The following is a 20,928-nucleotide window of genomic DNA, read 5'->3' on the forward strand; positions in this document are numbered from 1 at the left end:
TGTGGCCCCTTCCCCTCTCTTTCAGTAGTAAATACTGAGCAAAAATAATTATTAAGATGATCTGCTATTAAATTGTCTCCCTCAACATGACTCCCAGTGTCTGTCTTTAGTTTTATTATTCTGCCTTTTGTTTTTCTCCTTTCGCTTATATACCTAAAAAAAGTTTTGCATCCTTTACCCACTGACTGGGCCATTTTCTCCTCAGCTTGTGCCTTTGCAGATCTGATTACCTTCTTAGTCTCCTTCTGTCTAACAAGATATATCTCTTTGTCTTCATTATTTTGTGTCTGCTTATATTTCCTAAAAGCCATCTTTTTTGCTTTCACAATATTTGCTACTTCTTTTGCAAACCACACTGGCTTCCTTTTCCTTGTGTTTTTCCTAACACCTTTGGTGATACAAAGGTCTGTTGCCTTTAATATTGCACATTTTAATGTTTCCCACCTCTCCTGCACGGATTCCAAGTTCGTCCACTCTGCCAATGAATCGCTTACACATTTTCCCATCCCTACAAAATCAGCCTTCCTAAAATACAACACCTTTGTTTTTGTATGGGATGAGTCAGTCTCTGTCTTTATACTGAACCATACTGCTTGATGATCACTGGATCCCAGGTTTTCACCCACTTTTACGTCCGATATTCTGTCTCCATTTGTAAGTATTAAGTCTAATATTGCGTCTTTCCGAGTGGGCTCCCTCACCAATTGGTGGAGGGATGCTCCCTGAAGGGAATTTAAAATGTCCCTACTTCTAGTGGAACTAGCAACAGACACCTCCCAGTTTACATCAGGAAGATTAAAGTCTCATGATTATTGCCTCTCCTTTTGATGCCATTTTAGTTATGTCCTGCAATATGTTCTTGTCGAGTTCCTCTTCCTGACCTGGTGGCCTGTATATCACTCCAATACGAATAATCGACTTTTCCCCTGTTTCTATGGTCACCCAAAGGGCCTCAGTTTTTTCTTCAATACTTTGTATTAATATAGTATTTATGCTTTTTTTTTTACATACATTGCTACCTCTCCTCCGATTTTTGGCATGAGAGCAGAAATTATTCTGCAGTGGAGTTTCATCTGGGACATTTCCTGCTTTTTCTGCAGGCAGGCGTGGATGTGGGCCTGCGTCTGGGCTCCATAAAGTCCAGATTTCGGTCTTATCCATTTTCTTTCAGAAACAATTGGCTTCTCTCCTTGAGGTCCAGACATTCTTGAAAGGTGTTCTGCACATCCAACCTCCCTTTGTGCCTCCTACGGCACCTTGGGATCTCAATGTGGTGCTGCAGTTCCTCCAGTCGGACTGGTTTGAGCCTTTACAGGAGGTGGACGTGAAATATCTAACGTGGAATACCGTCACACTGTTGGCCTTTCAGCAAGACGTGTGTCAGAGCTGGGGGTTTTGTCTCACAAAAGTCCCTATTTTACTTTCCATGAGGACAGAGCTGAATTCAGAACTCGCCAGCAATTTCTTCCTAAAGTGGTGTCCGCATTTCACATCAACCAACCTATCGTGGCTCCGGTTGTCACCGACACTTCTGCTATTTCAAAGTCTTTGGATGTTGTGAGGGCTTTGAAGGTGTATGTGAAGAGAACAGCTCGTCACAGAAAAAAAAAGGACTCGCCGTTTGTTCTTTGTGATCCCAATAAGATTGGGTGTTCTGCTTCAAAGCAGACAATTGCACGCTGGATCGGACTTACTATCCAGCATGCTTATTCCACATCAAGTTTGCCGTGTCCAAAATCTCTATAGGCCCACGCTACTAGGTTGGTGGGTTCTTCCTGGGCGGCTGCCCGGGGTGTCTCGGCTTTACAGCTCTGCTGAGCAGCTACTTGGTCAGGTTCGAAATTGTTTGCTAAGTACTACCAGTTTGATACTTTGGCCTCTGAGGACCTTCAGTTTGGTCAACCAGTTCTGCAGGAACCTCAGCACTCTCCCACCCGGTTTGGGAGCTTTGGTACATCACCATGGTACTAAATAAACCTTTCATTACCTACCGGTAAATGCACTGTTACTTGGTTAAGTATTGTTATTGGTTCAGCCGTTGCTGTTCCTATTCAAGTTGGGTTAGCTTGGCTTTCCTCTTGTTTGTGTGTGCTGGTTCGAATCTCACCACTGTTCAGATAAATCCTTCTCTCTAAGTATGTCAGTCTCCTCGGGCACAGTTTCCTAGACTGAGTCTGGTAGGAGGGGCATAGAGGGAGGAGCCAGCCCACACTATCAAATTCTTAAAGTGCCCATGGCTCCTAGTGGACCCGTCTATACCCCATGGTAGTAAATGGACCCCAGTATCCTCTACGGACTACGAGAAAAGGATTTACAGGTAGGTAATTAAAATCCTATTTTTTGTGCAGTTGTGGTATAAGTATAGTGAACATAAAGCATGAATGATCTGAATAAAGGCATACATTAATATAAAATATCTCTTTGACCTCTGACATAACTAGTTATCAAAAATCTATATATTAATCCACTATTGTCTATCCCATCTCCAGCATGCATGTACGGTGGCAGCATGTCCAATGGCTCCTACTGCAGCAAGAGAAGGGACAGACCTGGACAAGGGACCACATTGCATACAGCTGGGAAGGAGTGGGAAGGGGGCGTAATAGAATAGGGTGGGAAGGGGGCAGGATAAAGTGTGTGTGTGTGGGGAGGGGGGGACATAGCAATGGCAGGATTGAGCATAGGTTCCTCTATCTCCAGGTGGCCTATGCCAGGTCTGATATATTAGTGATAATATACTTCATTACGGTGTCCAGATAAAACATGCTTCATGAATGTCAAAGAGTAGCAAATGTAATACGCTTCACTGCATTTCAACTATACACCAAGTTTATCTGCTTTATTCATACCCCTTTTAGACATAAGCCTGGGTTTTTGCACGTGAATGCGCATTGACCTGGGGCCGTCTTATGTCTGAAAAGGTCTACCCGGGTTGACAGTTCTGGTTCCACAACCCTGCTCGCTTTCAGGGCTTTTTATGGGACTTGCAACATGGGTAGACGACCCTCCTAAGGTATGAAAGATGTGACCCACGTCTTGATGACCTGGGTCTAGCCTAAAAGAAACTGAATGGCCGGAGACAGCAGCGTTTGGAGATGAAATCATCCCCAAGTACCCACTGAATGCTGGAAGACCTGGGTCTGAAGGGATTACGACCCGGGAATAACCAGGGTTGTCACCCATGTGTGAAAGGGGTGGCCCTGACTTCAACCCGGGTCCGAGCCAGATTGAAAACAGGTGATTATGTCTGAAAGGGGTATCAGTGTTTCCTTTATCAAAAATACCTTAGCTAGACATTACACTGGTCCAATAGTCCCAGAATCAGCTCCACCCAATCCCCTCACCCATGCAACAACCTGTCACATAATCCTTTCAAAAGACACAGCTATGTGTAAGACTGACAGGTTTCCTTTCTCATTAAAACACAAAACAAAAACAAATACATAATTAAACAAATAATAGGGCATACCACAATATAATTTAATACACTGGCAATATTACAACTCAATCTAATATAAAATATTAAAATGTTTCAACCCCTGTATCATAAACCTACTACGTCTGCATTATAAGAAGTCACCTTTGAGTTCTATGACCTACATAAAAGCATGTAACCTTATACGGTTACAGAACTCTTCGGTGACCCCTATTACAGTTATACGTCACAGTAGGTAGTCCATAACTCCGTTGATATTGAACTAGCCCAGTGTACTTCTTTGGTGACTATTATAATACCCCAAAACACTTTCGGTGTTAATTGTATTTGTGTTCCAAACCATCAGTCACAATCACAAATAAACAGGGTCACAGACACCAAACAATGAGAGTACCTATGAGAGAGGACAGTAGGAATAGAGCGAGGACGCAGCGGTGCTGTCTGCACAAGTAAATGTCCGGAGCAGCTGATTCTTCCCTGCAAGAGACCAGTGATACAAGACTGAGAAACCGCAAAGAAATCACACACTGATCACATCTGTAATACCTTCTTACCAGTATCTGGATGATAGGACAGCTAAAAGGTCGACATGGTCAAAAGGTCGACAGGTTCAAATAGTCGACAAAGCATATGGACGACATGAGGTGTTTTTTTTAAATCAACTTTTTCATACTTTATCATCCACGTGGACTACGATTGAGAATAGTAACCTGTGTTGGGCACAGCGGAGCGGGGCACCTTGCCCGAAGCATGGCGAGCAAAGCCAGCCATGAGTGGGGACGTGGTGCACTAATTGGGGGTCCACGTGCTGCAAGGTAAAATTTGACACCAAAAACACATTAAAAAACCCACGTCGACCTTTTCATGCGTCAACCATTTGAATCTGTTGATCTGTTGACCATGTCGACCATATGGTGTCAACCTAGACAGTGTCGAACTTTTGACTGTCGACCTATTATACCATAACCCATCCTACCAAGTAAGGGGTTGGTGGGAGTATCCTTCAAACTAGAGTATCAAACTAGAGGACAGCTCAACCCAAAACTAAAACTATGGCAAAATATCCTCATCTTACATGCGCCATTTATCTGCTGGGGTTCAAAGTGGCTGTATCAGTAAGCATTGGGAGCAGTAGCGGATCTTGCCACGGGCAAGCAGGACTTTTGCCCGGGGCACTGCCTTCCGGAGGGCGCCGGCGCCATCCGGAGGGCGCCGGCGCCATCCGGAGGGCGCCGCACCATGGCAAGATCCGCCCCTGTGCCCCCCGCAGTGCTTGCTGTGCCCCCCGCTTTGAAGGGAACCAGACGCGTAGCTTCTAGTTTCCCTTCATGGAGAGGACCTTTGTTGTGCGGTGCGCGATGACGTCACGCCCCCTATACTTTGCCCGTGGCGCCACAAGGCCAAGAACCGGCCCTGATTGGGAGGTGTACAGCCTTACATCCTCTAGGGCAGGTGCTCTCAACCTCGTCCTCAAGGCATACTAACAGACCAGGTTTTAGTGATATCCATGCTTGAGCACAGATAGATTAAAATAACAGAGGTACTCAAGTATGGCTATCTGTAAAACCTGGTTTGTTAGTGAGCCTTGAGGGACGTGATTGGGAACCCCAAGCTCTGCCTCTAGAAACTCGGGGAATGACACCTACAAGATGAGTATGCTTTGGTGTTTTATTTAGCTCCTTCATCACTACCAAAAACTTTTTGGGTGGAGCTCTTTAGTGGGGTGTAGTATGGTATGCTGACGGCCGGGCTCCCGGTGATTAGTAAAGTTTACAGCATTGCTTTTTCATTTGTCTCAGTTCAATTGAGTAAACCGCACAGCAAAGTCTATACACAGGATTAAACAGAAAGTATATACTGTTTATGATTCTGTTCATTGTATGAATGGCCTGTTGATAGGCTTTCTTCCACCTTTAATAGACAATATTCTGTTTAGAGACAAGTGGGTAGATTTACAAAGCAGCTGCTGCAGGGTTTTGACCTCAAAATGTTAAGTGGCACTAATATTAAATGTGTAGCCCAGTGTGTGCTGCACTTAATATTAGTCCTGCTATAAATTTTGAGGTCAAATCAGCAGAGAAACACCAGATTATTTTGTAACTGTATGCCCATGTCACAGTATAGAGGCTAAAGAGTGTATCAAAGTACAGTAGCTGAAAGGCTGCATGCAAGATCTGGAAAAGCACACATGCTGTAGAGAGAATACATACTTTTTACCAGCAGCCGGGATACCGTCTGTCAAGATACCGACAGCAGCATCCCGGCCAACAGTATGCCAGCAGTTGGGCGAGCACAAAAAAGTACCTTTGCGGGCTCGCTACGCTGGGGGCATGGTGGCTCGTTGCTCTCGCCACAGGTTATATTCTCCCTCTTTGGGTGTCGTTGACACCCACAAAGGGAGAAAATCCTGTGGCGCAGGTATTCTGGCGGCAACATTTCTCCGTCTGTCGGGATTCCAGCGTCGGCATTGTGACCGCCAGGATCCAGACTGGCAGTCTCATGATTGCCTCCCCTGTAGAGTTGCAGCAGCTGCGAGATTTCAGCAATGCAGCCCCTATATTTAATGCAGTCATTTTTCAAAAGGCAAAAGCAGTTGGAATTCTTATAAAAATGTTTTTTTATATAAGTTACACAATTATTCAACTGTATAGAGGAATAGACAAAATACTGTACAGCTCCTAACCTAAAACATGTCTATTGATCATGGTACAGTTATACATAAAAGATGAACTTGCCATTTCAAGTAACAACAGCACCACCTTCTGGCCATATGTAATATTATATCTGAATTTGCCATAGGAAATGTTTTTGTAATGTTATTTCCCAGAAATCTATTCAGTGAAAAGTGCAAATAAGCAAATGGAAACGCCAAATTTTTTCAATATGATTTCCATTTTTCTTTTTTTTTCACTCAAACTGATCCCAAAACAAATGTATTGATGTGTGTAGAAGTTGATGAACTGAACTAATTGGGTAAGAATGGAAAGCATTTCTGTGTATTCAGCTAAATATCCAGAAGTTGCTTCCCGATTGCTGCCATACTTGTGTGTCCTCACCGCATTGTAACTCACTAAGATTAATAAACTGCCCTGTTAGCAGCTATGTGTGCTACAGTAAACATTCTTTTATTCTCTTTACTTGTTTAATAAGAATTTTAAACGTATGATCACTTCTGTAGTCAGTTTTCTGTTCTTAGGGCCTAATTCAGACCTGATCGTAGAAGCAAATTTGTTAGCAGATGGGTAAAACCATGTGCAGTGCAGGTGGGGCAGATATAACATGTACAGAGAGAGTTAGATTTGGGTGGGTTACATTGTTTCTATGCAGGGTAAATACTAGTGATGAGCGGGTTCGGATCCTCGGGATCCGAACCCGCCCGAACTTCACCTTTTTTTACACGGATCCGAGCGACTCGGATCCTCCCGCCTTGCTCGGTTAACCCGAGCGCGCCCGAACGTCATCATCCCGCTGTCGGATTCTCGCGAGATTCGGATTGTATATAAGGAGCCGCGCGTCGCCGCCATTTTCACACGTGCATTGAGATTGATAGGGAGAGGACGTGGCTGGCGTCCTCTCCGTTATATTAGAAAAGAAAAGAGTAAACTGAGTGACTTAGTTATAATTGTGGGGATGATTGGGGACGGGGAGCAGCTGTTAGGGAGTACAGTGCAGGGTTTACCACCAGTGAGTTTAATCCTTTGTTTCTCTACATGAAAAAAACGCTCGACCATATCTGTGCTCAGTGTGCTGCACTGCTGCATGATATATCTGTGCTGAGTGCACTGCTCAATCTGCCTAATTGTGGGGACTGGGGAGCAGTTATAGCAGGAGTACAGTGCACAGTTTTGCTGACAGTGACCACCAGTCCAGTATACGTTTGTCTGCCTGAAAAACACTCCTGTGGTGTTTTTTTTTTTCTTCATACTAGTTTAGCAGTCTGCTGACAGTGTCCACCAGGTCCGTTATATACAGTATATTATTATATATATAAGCAGTACGGTAGGCCACGGCTGTACCTACCTCTGTGTCGTCAGTGCACTTGTCGTCCATACGTAATATAATACTATACTATCCATCCATCTACATTGTATACCTGTGGTGTTTTTTTTTTTTCTTCATACTAGTTTAGCAGTCTGCTGACAGTGTCCACCAGGTCCGTTATATACAGTATATTATATATATAAGCAGTACGGTAGGCCACGGCTGTACCTACCTCTGTGTCGTCATTGCACTCGTCGTCCATAAGTAATATAATACTATACTATCCATCCATCTACATTGTATACCTGTGGTGGGTTTTTTTTTCTTCATACTAGTTTAGCAGTCTGCTGACAGTGTCCACCAGGTCCGTTATATACAGTATATTATTTATATAAGCAGTACGGTAGGCCACGGCTGTACCTACCTCTGTGTCGTCAGTGCACTCGTCGTCCATAAGTAATATAATACTATACTATCCATCCATCTACATTGTATACCTGTGGTGGTTTTTTTTTTCTTCATACTAGTTTAGCAGTCTGCTGACAGTGTCCACCAGGTCCGTTATATACAGTATATTATATATATAAGCAGTACGGTAGGCCACGGCTGTACCCACCTCTGTGTCATCAGTGCACTCGTCGTCCATAAGTAATATAATACTATACTATCCATCCATCTACATTGTATACCTGTGGTGGCTTTTTTTTCCTTCATACTAGTTTAGCAGTCTGCTGACAGTGTCCACCAGGTCCGTTATATACAGTATATTATATATATAAGCAGTACGGTAGGCCACGGCTGTACCTACCTCTGTGTCGTCAGTGCACTCGTCGTCCATAAGTAATATAATACTATACTATCCATCCATCTACATTGTATACCTGTGGTGGGTTTTTTTTCTTCATACTAGTTTAGCAGTCTGCTGACAGTGTCCACCAGGTCCGTTATATACAGTATATTATATATATAAGCAGTACGGTAGGCCACGGCTGTACCTACCTCTGTGTCGTCAGTGCACTCTTCGTCCATAAGTAATATAATACTATACTATCCATCCATCTACATTGTATACCTGTGGTGGCTTTTTTTTTCCTTCATACTAGTTTAGCAGTCTGCTGACAGTGTCCACCAGGTCCGTTATATACAGTATATTATTATATATATAAACAGTACGGTAGGCCACGGCTGTACCTACCTCTGTGTCGTCAGTGCACTCGTCGTCCATAAGTAATATAATACTATACTATCCATCCATCTACATTGTATACCTGTGGTGGGTTTTTTTTTCTTCATACTAGTTTAGCAGTCTGCTGACAGTGTCCACCAGGTCCGTTATATACAGTATATTATATATATAAGCAGTACGGTAGGCCACGGCTGTACCTACCTCTGTGTCGTCAGTGCACTCGTCGTCCATAAGTAATATAATACTATACTATCCATCCATCTACATTGTATACCTGTGGTGGCTTTTAGTTGTGCGCAAAATATGGAGAACAAAAATGTGGAGGTTAAAAAAATAGGGAAAGATCAAGATCCACTTCCACCTCGTGCTGAAGCTGCTGCCACTAGTCATGGCCGAGACGATGAAATGCCATCAACGTCGTCTGCCAAGGCCGATGCCCAATGTCATAGTACAGAGCATGTAAAATCCAAAACACAAAAGATCAGTAAAAAAATGACCCAAAAATCAAAATTAAAAGCGTCTGAGGAGAAGCGTAAACTTGCCAATATGCCATTTACGACACGGAGTGGCAAGGAACGGCTGAGGCCCTGGCCTATGTTCATGGCTAGTGGTTCAGCTTCACATGAGGATGGAAGCACTCATCCTCTCGCTAGAAAAAAGAAAAGACTTGCGGCAAAAGCACAGCAAAGAACTGTGCGTTCTTCGAAATCCCAAATCCCAAAGGAGAGTCCAATTGTGTCGGTTGCGATGCCTGACCTTCCCAACACTGGACGGGAAGAGCTTGCGCCTTCCACCATTTGCACGCCCCCTGCAAGTGCTGGAAGGAGCACCCGCAGTCCAGTTCCTGATAGTGAAATTGAAGATGTCACTGTTGAAGTACACCAGGATGAGGATATGGGTGTTGCTGGCGCTGGGGAGGAAATTGACAAGGAGGATTCTGATGGTGAGGTGGTTTGTTTAAGTCAGGCACCCGGGGAGACACCTGTTGTCCGTGGGAGGAATATGGCCATTGACATGCCTGGTCAAAATACAAAAAAAATCAGCTCTTCAGTGTGGAATTATTTCAACAGAAATGCGGACAACTGGTGTCAAGCCGTGTGTTGCTTTGTCAAGCTGTAATAAGTAGGGGTAAGGACGTTAACCACCTCGGAACATCCTCCCTTATACGTCACCTGCAGCGATTTCATAATAAGTCAGTGACAAGTTCAAAAACTTTGGGCGACAAAGGAAGCAGTCCACTGACCAGTAAATCCCTTCCTCTTGTAACCAAGCTCGCGCAAACCACACCACCAACTCCCTCAGTGTCAATTTCCTCCTTACCCAGGAAAGCCAATAGTCCTGCAGGCCATGTCACTGGCAAGTCTGACGAGTCCTCTCCTGCCTGGGATTCCTCCGATGCATCCTTGAGTGTAACGCCTACTGCTGCTGGCGCTGCTGTTGTTGCTGCTGGGAGTCGATCGGCATCCCAGAGGGGAAGTCGGAAGACCACTTGTACTACTTCCAGTAAGCAATTGACTGTCCAACAGTCCTTTGCGAGGAAGATGAAATATCACAGCAGTCATCCTGTTGCAAAGCGGATAACTGAGGCCTTGACAACTATGTTGGTATTAGACGTGCATCCAGTATCCGCCGTTAGTTCACAGGGAACTAGACAATTGCTTGAGGTAGTGTGCCCCCGTTACCAAATACCATCTAGGTTCCACTTCTCTAGGCAGGCGATACCGAGAATGTACACGGACGTCAGAAAAAGACTCACCAGTGTCCTAAAAAATGCAGTTGTACCCAATGTCCACTTAACCACGGGCATGTGGACAAGTGGAGCAGGGCAGACTCAGGACTACATGACTGTGACAGCCCACTGGGTAGATGTATTGCCTCCTGCTGCAAGAACAGCAGCGGCGGCACCAGTAGCAGCATCTCGCAAACGCCAACTCGTTCCTAGGCAGGCTACCCTTTGTATCACCGCTTTCCAGAATACGTACACAGCTGAAAACCTCTTACGGCAACTGAGGAAGATCATCGCAGAATGGCTTACCCCAATTGGACTCTCCTGGGGATTTGTGGCATCGGACAACGCCAGCAATATTGTGCGTGCATTACATCTGGGCAAATTCCAGCACGTCCCATGTTTTGCACATACCTTGAATTTGGTGGTGCAGAATTATTTAAAAAACGACAGGGGCGTGCAAGAGATGCTGTCGGTGGCCAGAAGAATTCGGGCCACTTTCGGCGTACAGGCACCGCGTACAGAAGGCTGGAGCACCACCAAAAACACCTGAACCTGCCCTGCCATCATCTGAAGCAAGAGGTGGTAACGAGGTGGAATTCAACCCTCTATATGCTTCAGAGGATGGAGGAGCAGCAAAAGGCCATTCAAGCCTATACATCTGGCCACGATATAGGCAAAGGAGGTGGAATGCACCTGTCTCAAGCGCAGTGGAGAATGATTTCAACGTTGTGCAAGGTTCTGCAACCTTTTGAACTTGCCACACGTGAAGTCAGTTCAGACACTGCCAGCCTGAGTCAGGTCATTCCCCTCATCAGGCTTTTGCAAAAGAAGCTGGAGGCATTGAAGGAGGAGCTAAAACAGAGCGATTCCGCTAGGCATGTGGGACTTGTGGATGGAGCCCTTCATTCGCTTAACCAGGATTCACGTGTGGTCAATCTGTTGAAATCAGAGCACTACATTTTGGCCACCGTGCTCGATCCTAGATTTAAAACCTACGTTGGATCTCTCTTTCTGGCAGACACAAGTCTGCAGAGGTTCAAAGAACTGCTGGAGAGAAAATTGTCAAGTCAAGCGGAACGCGACCCGTCAACATCTCCTCCTTCACATTCTCCCGCAACTGGGGGTGCGAGGAAAAGGCTACGAATTCCGAGCCCACCCGCTGGCGGTGATGCAGGGCAGTCTGGAGCGACTGCTGATGCTGACATCTGGTCCGGACTGAAGGACCTGCCAACGATTACTGACATGTCGTCTACTGTCACTGCATATGATTCTCTCACCATTGAAAGAATGGTGGAGGATTATATGAGTGACCGCATCCAAGTAGGCACGTCAGACAGTCCGTACGTATACTGGCAGGAAAAAGAGGCAATTTGGAGGCCCTTGCACAAACTGGCTTTATTCTACCTAAGTTGCCCTCCCTCCAGTGTGTACTCCGAAAGAGTGTTTAGTGCCGCCGCTCACCTTGTCAGCAATCGGCGTACGAGGTTACATCCAGAAAATGTGGAGAAGATGATGTTCATTAAAATGAATTATAATCAATTCCTCCATGGAGACATTCACCAGCAGCAATTGCCTCCAGAAAGTACACGGGGACCTGAGATGGTGGATTCCAGTGGGGACGAATTAATAATCTGTGAGGAGGGGGATGTACACAGTGAAAGGGGTGATGAATCGGACGATGATGATGAGGTGGACATCTTGCCTCTGTAGAGCCAGTTTGTGCAAGGAGAGATTGATTGCTTCTTTTTTGGTGGGGGCCCAAACCAACCAGTCATTTCAGTCACAGTCGTGTGGCAGATCCTGTCGCTGAAATGATGGGTTCGTTAAAGTGTGCATGTCCTGTTTTTACAACATAAGGGTTTTTGGGAGGGCCCAAGGACAATTCCATCTTGCACCTCTTTTTTCTTTCATTTTTCTTTGCGTCATGTGCTGTTTGGGGAGTATTTTTTTGAAGGGCCATCCTGCGTGACACTGCAGTGCCACTCCTAGATGGGCCAGGTGTTTGTGTCTGCCACTAGGGTCGCTTAGCTTAGTCGTCACACAGCTACCTCATTGCGCCTCTTTTTTTCTTTGCGTCATGTGCTGTTTGGGGAGTATTTTTTGGAAGGGCCATCCTGCCTGACACTGCAGTGCCACTCCTAGATGGGCCAGGTGTTTGTGTCGGCCACTAGGGTCGCTTAGCTTAGTCGTCACACAGCTACCTCATTGCGCCTCTTTTTTTCTTTGCGTCATGTGCTGTTTGGGGAGTATTTTTTGGAAGGGCCATCCTGCCTGACACTGCAGTGCCACTCCTAGATGGGCCAGGTGTTTGTGTCGGCCACTAGGGTCGCTTAGCTTAGTCGTCACACAGCTACCTCATTGCGCCTCTTTTTTTCTTTGCGTCATGTGCTGTTTGGGGAGTATTTTTTTGAAGGGCCATCCTGCGTGACACTGCAGTGCCACTCCTAGATGGGCCAGGTGTTTGTGTCGGCCACTTGTGTCGCTTAGCTTAGCCATCCAGCGACCTCGGTGCAAATTTTAGGACTAAAAATAATATTGTGAGGTGTGAGGTGTTCAGAATGAGTGTAAATTATGGTTATTGAGGTTAATAATACTATGGGATCAAAATGACCCCCATATTCTATGATTTAAGCAGTTTTTTAGGGTTTTTTGAAAAAAACACCCAAATCCAAAACACACCCGAATCCGACAAAAAAATTCGGTGAGGTTTTGCCAAAACGCGTTCGAACCCAAAACACGGCCGCGGAACCGAACCCAAAACCAAAACACAAAACCCGAAAAATTTCCGGTGCACATTACTAGTAAATACTGGCTGCTTTATTTTTGCACTGCAGTTTAGATTTCAGTTTGAACACACCACACCCAAATCTAACTCTCTGCACATGTTACATCTGCCACACCTGCAGTGCACATAGGGGGTCATTCTGAACCGTATGCACGCTGCTGTTTTTTGCAGCGGTGCGAACGGGTCGGCTCTGCGCAGCGGCCGCAATGCTGCGCTGAGCCGACGACAATGACAAGAGGAACGTTTTCTGATAGTGGTGCGGTGAACGCAGGCGTGTCCAGGCTTTTGCAGGGCGGGTTTCTGACGTCAGTTCCGGGACCTGACAGGCTGAAGACATCGCAGCGGGTGAATAACTCAAGAGCTACTCCGAAACTGCACAAAATGTTTTTGCATAGCTCGAGTGCACAAGCGTTCACAGCCTTGCTATGCAAAAAAACCCTCCCCCATAGATCGCACGGGCAGGAAAAAGTTGCTACGTGCAATCAACTCGGAATGACCCCCATGGTTTTGCCCATCTGCTAACAAATTTACTGCTACGATCAGGTCTGAATTAGGCCCTTAGTACAGTAGTACAACCCATTCTAAAACACACCATCACTGCAACCTCAGTTTAACAATATAAGACAATGTACAACCAATATGAAGCAGTCTAAAATAACTGTATGTATGGATAGATGGCTCCTAGATTGCATTGTTATGTTGCATATACTGTATGGCCCTTTCTTGTGCTGATTGATGATTAGTTTTGATTAATGTTGGTTTCAGAATTACATTTTAACAGTTTTGCAACCTGCGCTTTTGAAATTATAACTTAATAATTTTATCTTCCTAAATAATGCTTGTGATTTAAACACAATATGTGTTATAAAATATTAAGTGAACTATGGCCCTCATTCCGAGTTGATCGCTCGCAAGGCGATTTTAGCAGAGTTACACACGCTAAGCCGCCGCCTACTGGGAGTGAATCTTAGCTTCTTAAAATTGCGACCGATGTATTCGCAATAATGCGATTACTAACTACTTAGCAGTTTCAGAGTAGCTCCAGACTTACTCTGCCTGTGCGATCATTTCAGTGCTTGTCGTTCCTGGTTGACGTCACAAACACACCCAGCGTTCGCCCAGGCACTCCCACCGTTTCTCCGGCCACTCCTGCGTTTTTCCCGGAAACGGTAGCGTTTTCAGCCACACGCCCCTGAAACGCCGTGTTTCCGCCCAGTAACACCCATTTCCTGTCAATCACATTACGATCGCCGGAGCGAAGAAAAAGCCGTGAGTAAAAATACTATCTTCATTGTTAAATTACTTGGCGCAGTCGCAGTGCGAATATTGCGCATGCGTACTAAGCGGAATTTTACTGCGATGCGATGAAATATACCGAGCGAACGACTCGGAATGAGGGCCTATATAAACACTTCTGCACCATTCACAAACAGACACCTACTGTTACAGATTCACCCACCACTCCCCTCGGAATCCGGGACTACTAATCACCATGCACATTGCCACACACTGACCACAGGGTTGCACTCACCTCTCATTTTTACCCTTGGTATTTAACCGTTGGCAAAATGGGATCCAATCCCAGCATCTTTGGTCTCAATGTGAAGAATTTCCATTTCCAAAATTTTCCACTTTACTAACAACGTCCTCCTCACCTTGTCCAAACCCCTCATATACACCTGCCACTATCACCTTAGTCCCCACAATTGTGCTCACACTCTCAACATGGAATAGAGTCAATCGGACTCTCCATTTGTTCGAAGACCCTTTCCTTCTGACTTCATTAGGCCCATGCCATAAAATAACAACCACATGCAGTTTGGTAGACATCACGCACTTTTGGCACATCAATGGGCCTAATTCAGATCTGATCGCAGCAGCAAATTTGTCAGCTAATGGGCAAAACCATGTGCACTGCAGGGGGGGGGGGGGCAGATGTAACATGTGCAGAGAGAGATTTGGGTGGGGTGTGTTCAAAGTGAAATCTAAATTGCAGTGTAAAAATAAAGCAGTCAGTATTTACCCTGCACAGAAACAAAATAACCCACCCAAATCTAACTCTCTCTGCACATGTTATATCTGCCCCCCTCCCCCCCACCTGCAGTGCACATTGTTTTGCCCATTAGCCAACAAATTTGCTGCTGCCATCAGATATGAATTAGGCCCTTTGACAAATGTATTTACAGACGTGAAAAGCCTCATATCCCGCACACCAATTTACCAATTTTTATCAATACCTCCAAACCTGACATTTTGCTCACTCCTCGCCACTAGTGCATACACCATCCTAATAACAAAGGCTGTATTTCCATTTTGTACTACACCATACTGGCTACGGAAACTTCCCACAAAATTTGTAAATGGATTAGCGTAAAAGCTGACTTTAAATTCACTTTGCGTACTGAAACTTGGGATATTATTCACTTCAGCATCTTCCAATGTTCAATAAGTGTAGCCTTTAAAAGAAAACCCCTTCAAAATCCTCACTACACCAGGTTCATCTCTAGCCCGGCTCCCTGTTTCCTACAACTAGCATGGACTTAATTTTGCCAGTCAGACCCTTGGCTTGCTCAGCTTATGCTCTTCATAGCTCCCACTCTATTTTTCCCCCTCCTCTACCAATATGTCAGCCTCATTTACCAGATGGATTACTATCCTCCCCTCACACTCCTGTTAAGGAATTGCCACTTTTATTAACAGACACCCAGTTCTCCATTCTCCCCGAAACTACATTCTCTTTAATGTTTTTAATCATGATATTTTTTATTGAAATATTGTTACTATGGGCAGGATGTACCAACCTGTTGCGGTACATCCCGCCACACATCGCGCCGACACTATCCACATATGTACTAACATACGCGATAAGTGTTGAATAAGACAGCTCTTGCAGTCAGAGCTATCCTTCGCGATGCATCTCTGTCCCTGGACTTATGGGTATCAGCCTCGGCAGTCCGTTTGCGCATGCACAGAGGGATGCTGCAGCCACGTGGCATGCTGGGAGGAATCCAGTCGGATCCCACACACAGCGTAATGCAGAAAGAAGCCCATAGGCTTCTATAGGGTAATACTTCTGCGTCGGAGCCCTGGTGGACACGGCTTAGTACATTTGAAAATACACATTTTTGCTTTGGTACATCCTGTCCTGTCTGTTTATGACTTGGATTGTTATGGTTTCAGACTGGTGTTACCACTGGTGTATTTATAATGAGTGCAGTGTGTGCAGTGCATGTGTCGTGACAAAATCACTGGGAAATGGGCACAGTTCCATTTTCCCGGAGACCTGCGCATGCGCGCTAGACTCTGTGACAGTGCTAGGGTTGCCTAGTGCCTATGTAATACCCTGGAACTGCAAGCACAAAGTTTCTGTGGCACTACAGGTGCCAGCATGACTGTAATAAAAGTAAAAGGGTTGTTGGAGCTGTATAGAACTGAGCCAGCAGCCTACAGCTTGCAGCACAGAAGGGGTTAACAGCCCAGCTCACAGCACAACAGATCAGCCTGCAAAAAGCAAATGCAGGACTCACCAAGTTGCAGCTCAGGGCGGGAAATCCCAGATGAGCTCAGGGCGGGAAATCCCAGATAGAATGTCTCCCTGGGAATAAAAGGTTATAAAAGGCTGTCATGCAGCAGTAGCATGGTCTTTGCAGCCTGGTGTCTTTGCAGCCAGAAGCCTGGAGTGTTAGCTAGGAGAGAAGCGTGGTGTGTGAGCTGGAAAGATGTCTTAGTGAGGGCTTCTCACATGTTTATCTGGGGAGAGATGCCAGCCACAGCAAGTGACCTGACAGAGGGAGATACCGCAGTGTGAGAGCAGCAGTATGTAGAATCCAGTGAGAGGGTGATACAGTGAGAAGAATGTGCCACAGGTGTGAGTCTCATGAGAAGAGGTATCTGGGGAGTGGTCTGAAGCCACGCAGCATGATTAGAAGCCCCCCATGGACAAGAGTCCTCGCTATAACAGAGAGAGAGATGGTAACCTGGTATGTGTAGCACTACTGGTCACAGAATGCCCTGGTACGTAATGCTGTTCGCCATGTTCATGCCGCTGCAATTAAGTGATGGGCTGGAGGAGGTGCACTGATATGTGATCTAATGTAACCGTTATGCTTTGTGCTGGACGAGTGTTAAGAAGTTATCCCTGCTATGTCCCTGCTTTGATGTTAAAATAAACTTTATGCTGTTTATGAGATGGCCTGGCACCCAATTCTTTATGCGCTGCACCGACACCTGTAGTCCACTCCCACAATGCACCTGTAATTAAACACCTTATTATTCAGGGGACCCTCTGGTATCTGTGCCTGAACCCATGACTAGCCGGGGCAGAGTAAGTGTGATGCACTATACACAGTGACTGCAGATTTTGCATGCATAGTACCAGTGGGGTTTTACAATTAGAGTCAATAGCGCAGCCTGCAAGAGAGGAGGGGGCCCAGAGGAGTCTGCACATGGGCCCTCATTCCGAGTTGATCGCTCGCCAGCTGCCTGCTAAGCCGCCGCCCTCTGGGAGTGTATCTTAGCTTAGCAGAAGTGCGAACGAAAGATTAGCAGAATTGCTCGAAAATCTTTTCCTGCAGTTTCTGAGTAGTTCCAGACCTACTCCTAGATTGCGATCACTGCAGACTGTTTAGTTCCTGGTTTGACGTCACAAACACGCCCTGCGTTCGGCCAGCCACTCCCCCGTTTCTCCAGCCACTCCTGCGTTTTAGCCTGACACGCCTGCGTTTTTTATCACACTCTCGGAAAACGGTCAGTTTCCGCCCAGAAACACCCACTTCCTTTCAATCACTCACCGATCAGCAGAGCGACTGAAAAGCATTGCTCGCCCCAGTGTAAAATTGCTTAGTTTTGTGTGAAATTACTTGGTGCGTGCGCCCTGCGGCCCATACGCATGCGCAGAACAGCTCCTTTTTAGCCTGATCGCTATGCTGCGAAAAACGTCAGCGAGCGATCAACTCGGAATGACCCCCTTGGCCTCCTCCTCTCTTGAAGCACCCCCTGCTGTTACTCTTATCTTATGCTCAGTGCTCACAACAATTTTAGATTTGCCATTGAGTAAAGGTTAATTATCCAATACTCTCCAAACCTTCAAAGGAGCTCTCGAAACCCATTTCTTTATTAGAGCCACCTCTCATCCTAGCTCACCCCTCCATGCTCTTCCCTGTCTCTCTCCTTGGGGTCACCTCTGTCTGTCTGCCTTTCCTCCCTAAGCTCTCTTCCCTCTAGTGTTCCTCCCACACCACATTGGCACAAAATATTTCATCCCAGCAGGCAGCCCTACTTCTGTGGGTAATGTAGCTGCATATGAAATAATGTCTATATAGCTTGTATCCCATCTTCTGCAATGCTTTGTACTGTTAAGGGCCCCATATACTAGAACGATAATGCCCGATTTCATCCGATTTCGACCTTTCGGGACGATAAATCGGATGAAATGTGGCAAATCGGATGTGTTTTACATCCGATCCGATGAGCGCTCCCGTGAGCATCGGATCGGAGCCCCTAGGTCGTTAGTGCTGCACTCGTGATATGTCGGATCCCGCAGGCATGGTTGAGATCGCATACGATACATCGTATACAATCCAGCTTCCCGGGCGGTTCAAGGGAAATCGCATCCGACTTTAGCCTCCAACATGTCGCTGTAGTGTATGGGGCCCTTAGGTCTTCTGCATCTTTATTTTCCCCTCCAGCTTTATGTACTTTGTAAGGCGTGACAAAACCCTTGTGGTGCCACATAAAGGATAATAACTCTAGACAAAAAGATTTTAAAAAGACAATATATACGGCTAAGTGTAATATCCTCCGAGTTCTGGAGGTGCGGGAATTTTGTGCGAGTCTACCTGTTTTTTTAAAGCAGCAATCATCTGCAAGGTAAAACCAGGTTGAAAGATACTTCTCGGTAATCTAGGAAACACTTGCTCATGAGATTAATAATTTAGCTTGGCCAGAATGTGAACATAGTAAGAATGAAGCACTTTTGAAAATGTGCTATTTAGATATTGAAAAACATTCAAATTGTGGGTAAGTGAACACACAAACCACACAGTTACCTGAGGATTTGCAGCCATAATTGTATAGTTTCCATCATCATCATTAGTGGCAGCTTCTATATTTAAAGAACACGTTCCATCTGCTTCTCTCTTCATTTTGCAATGTTCATTTTTCTTTGAAATCTGCTTACCATCTTTAAACCAATACACCTAAAATAGTTAACATAATGCAGCAGTAATCAGTCATCAGTTGTTGTTCCTCACTCAGGAGCAAATTCAGAGATGGACGCTAATTCATTCACAATTGTCCAATAATTTTAGATCTGCGCCGGAGCTGCAATGCACATGTGCAAATCTGATCCTGCATCATCGGATGCATTGCGGCTGCAGACATCAGATGATTGACAGTCTGCACCTGTCTGGAGGCAGGGAGGGGAAGCGTTTGAGGAAAGGTCAGCACCATTTTTGAGGCATTCCGAAGCCAGTGGCTGCATCTTCAGTTGCAGAATCCCTGGCCTCGGCAGCTTAGTTGTGGTGGGCATTCTGAGCTGCTCAGATGCCTAATGGCCGGCGCGATGTTGCCGATGGTGTTCCAATGCAGAGGATCTGAGAAGTCAGAGGTGGGCGCCTCATTTCAAAAAGGTGGCACCTGCTGCATTTACATAACTTCTCAGATCTACTGCTACCAAAGACGCAGCACCGACACCACTTGCGTCTGCCTCTAAATCTGGCTCTTAGTCAGTAGCAATGTAATATATACTGTATTCTTGACTCAGCCTTCACTGGTTAATATCTAATATGATGTTATAAGATAGAAATCAGAAATGCATACTGTAGGTTCTGCTTTGTTAATAAGTAATTGCTCATAGTTGGATTTGCTTTTTCTATTTTCAACTTGGTTTAATGAAAACGTAAGCTATGATACATAGGAATGTAATTAACATAAACATATGTAGATAACATAACCACCGGTAAAAAGACCCTGTTTTCTATATACAGCGGAGGCAACTATTTCATCTGCTGAACCAATATTCATGAGAAGCCAAACTGAATTCACTATGAGGTGCTTCAGCGATGCCATGATGTTGTCTCACAGAGTGCCCCGGTGATATTGCCCATTTCCAGTACACAAATAGTCTGCATTTGTTTTCCAAAATGTCTGTCTGTAATATAGGTAGGTGACAGGAGCCTTTTACCTCACACAACGCAGACAGGTCACATACCTTAGGTATGGGGATTCCTACAACTTTACATGTAAATGTAACCGACGTTCCTTCTACAACACGGAAATGTTTGAGTCTCCTGTCAAATATTGGCGCAATGCACTTTCCTGTAGGAATCTCATCATGCTGCACTTCATCATCTGATTCATCCACCGGGGTGCGCTCCAAGCGGAACTCTATCTCATTCATCAGTCTCTGCTCAAAACTGGATATCTTATATTCCTACAAGTATGGAAATTCTGTCACTATATATAATTCACAGTTTTTTATATATACTGGTTAAAAATACCTTAAAACTCAACTGCAAATGGATCATTCAAATTAAATGCAGCTAATTGGAGCAAAACTGTAAATGTGCACACAAATAAATAAACCTATATTATATGGTCTTATTGCCTGATTGGATGGAAATCTATTTGTGCTACTTGAACATGGCACCAGCACGCAGCTTGTACCCTTAGGGGACATGTACTAAGCAGTGATAAAAGTGGAGAAGTGGCCCACGGCAACCAATCAGCTGCTCTGTATACTTTTAAAGTATGCAAATTATAAATGTTACGTCAATGCTGATTGGTTGCCATGGGCAACTTCTCCACTGGTT

At 45.2% G+C, this 20,928-nt stretch overlaps 1 protein-coding gene across 6 annotated transcripts in view; it reads right to left on the reverse strand.

Moving 5' to 3' along the window:
- MYPN (myopalladin) overlaps nucleotides 1–20,928 on the reverse strand; it is a 519,866-nt gene that overhangs the window by 51,847 nt on the left and 447,091 nt on the right. For all 6 annotated transcript variants that reach the window (XM_063961610.1, XM_063961611.1, XM_063961613.1 and 3 more), the window contains 3 exons: nucleotides 20,328–20,549; nucleotides 19,165–19,314; nucleotides 3,831–3,913 (listed from right to left, as the gene is read on the reverse strand). In XM_063961610.1, the coding sequence (XP_063817680.1) occupies nucleotides 3,831–3,913; nucleotides 19,165–19,314; nucleotides 20,328–20,549 (455 nt within the window). The remainder of the gene's footprint in view (nucleotides 1–3,830; nucleotides 3,914–19,164; nucleotides 19,315–20,327; nucleotides 20,550–20,928) is intronic.

This window comes from Pseudophryne corroboree, chromosome 3 (genome assembly GCF_028390025.1).
Source record: "Pseudophryne corroboree isolate aPseCor3 chromosome 3, aPseCor3.hap2, whole genome shotgun sequence".
Taxonomy (NCBI): Eukaryota; Metazoa; Chordata; class Amphibia; order Anura; family Myobatrachidae; genus Pseudophryne; species Pseudophryne corroboree.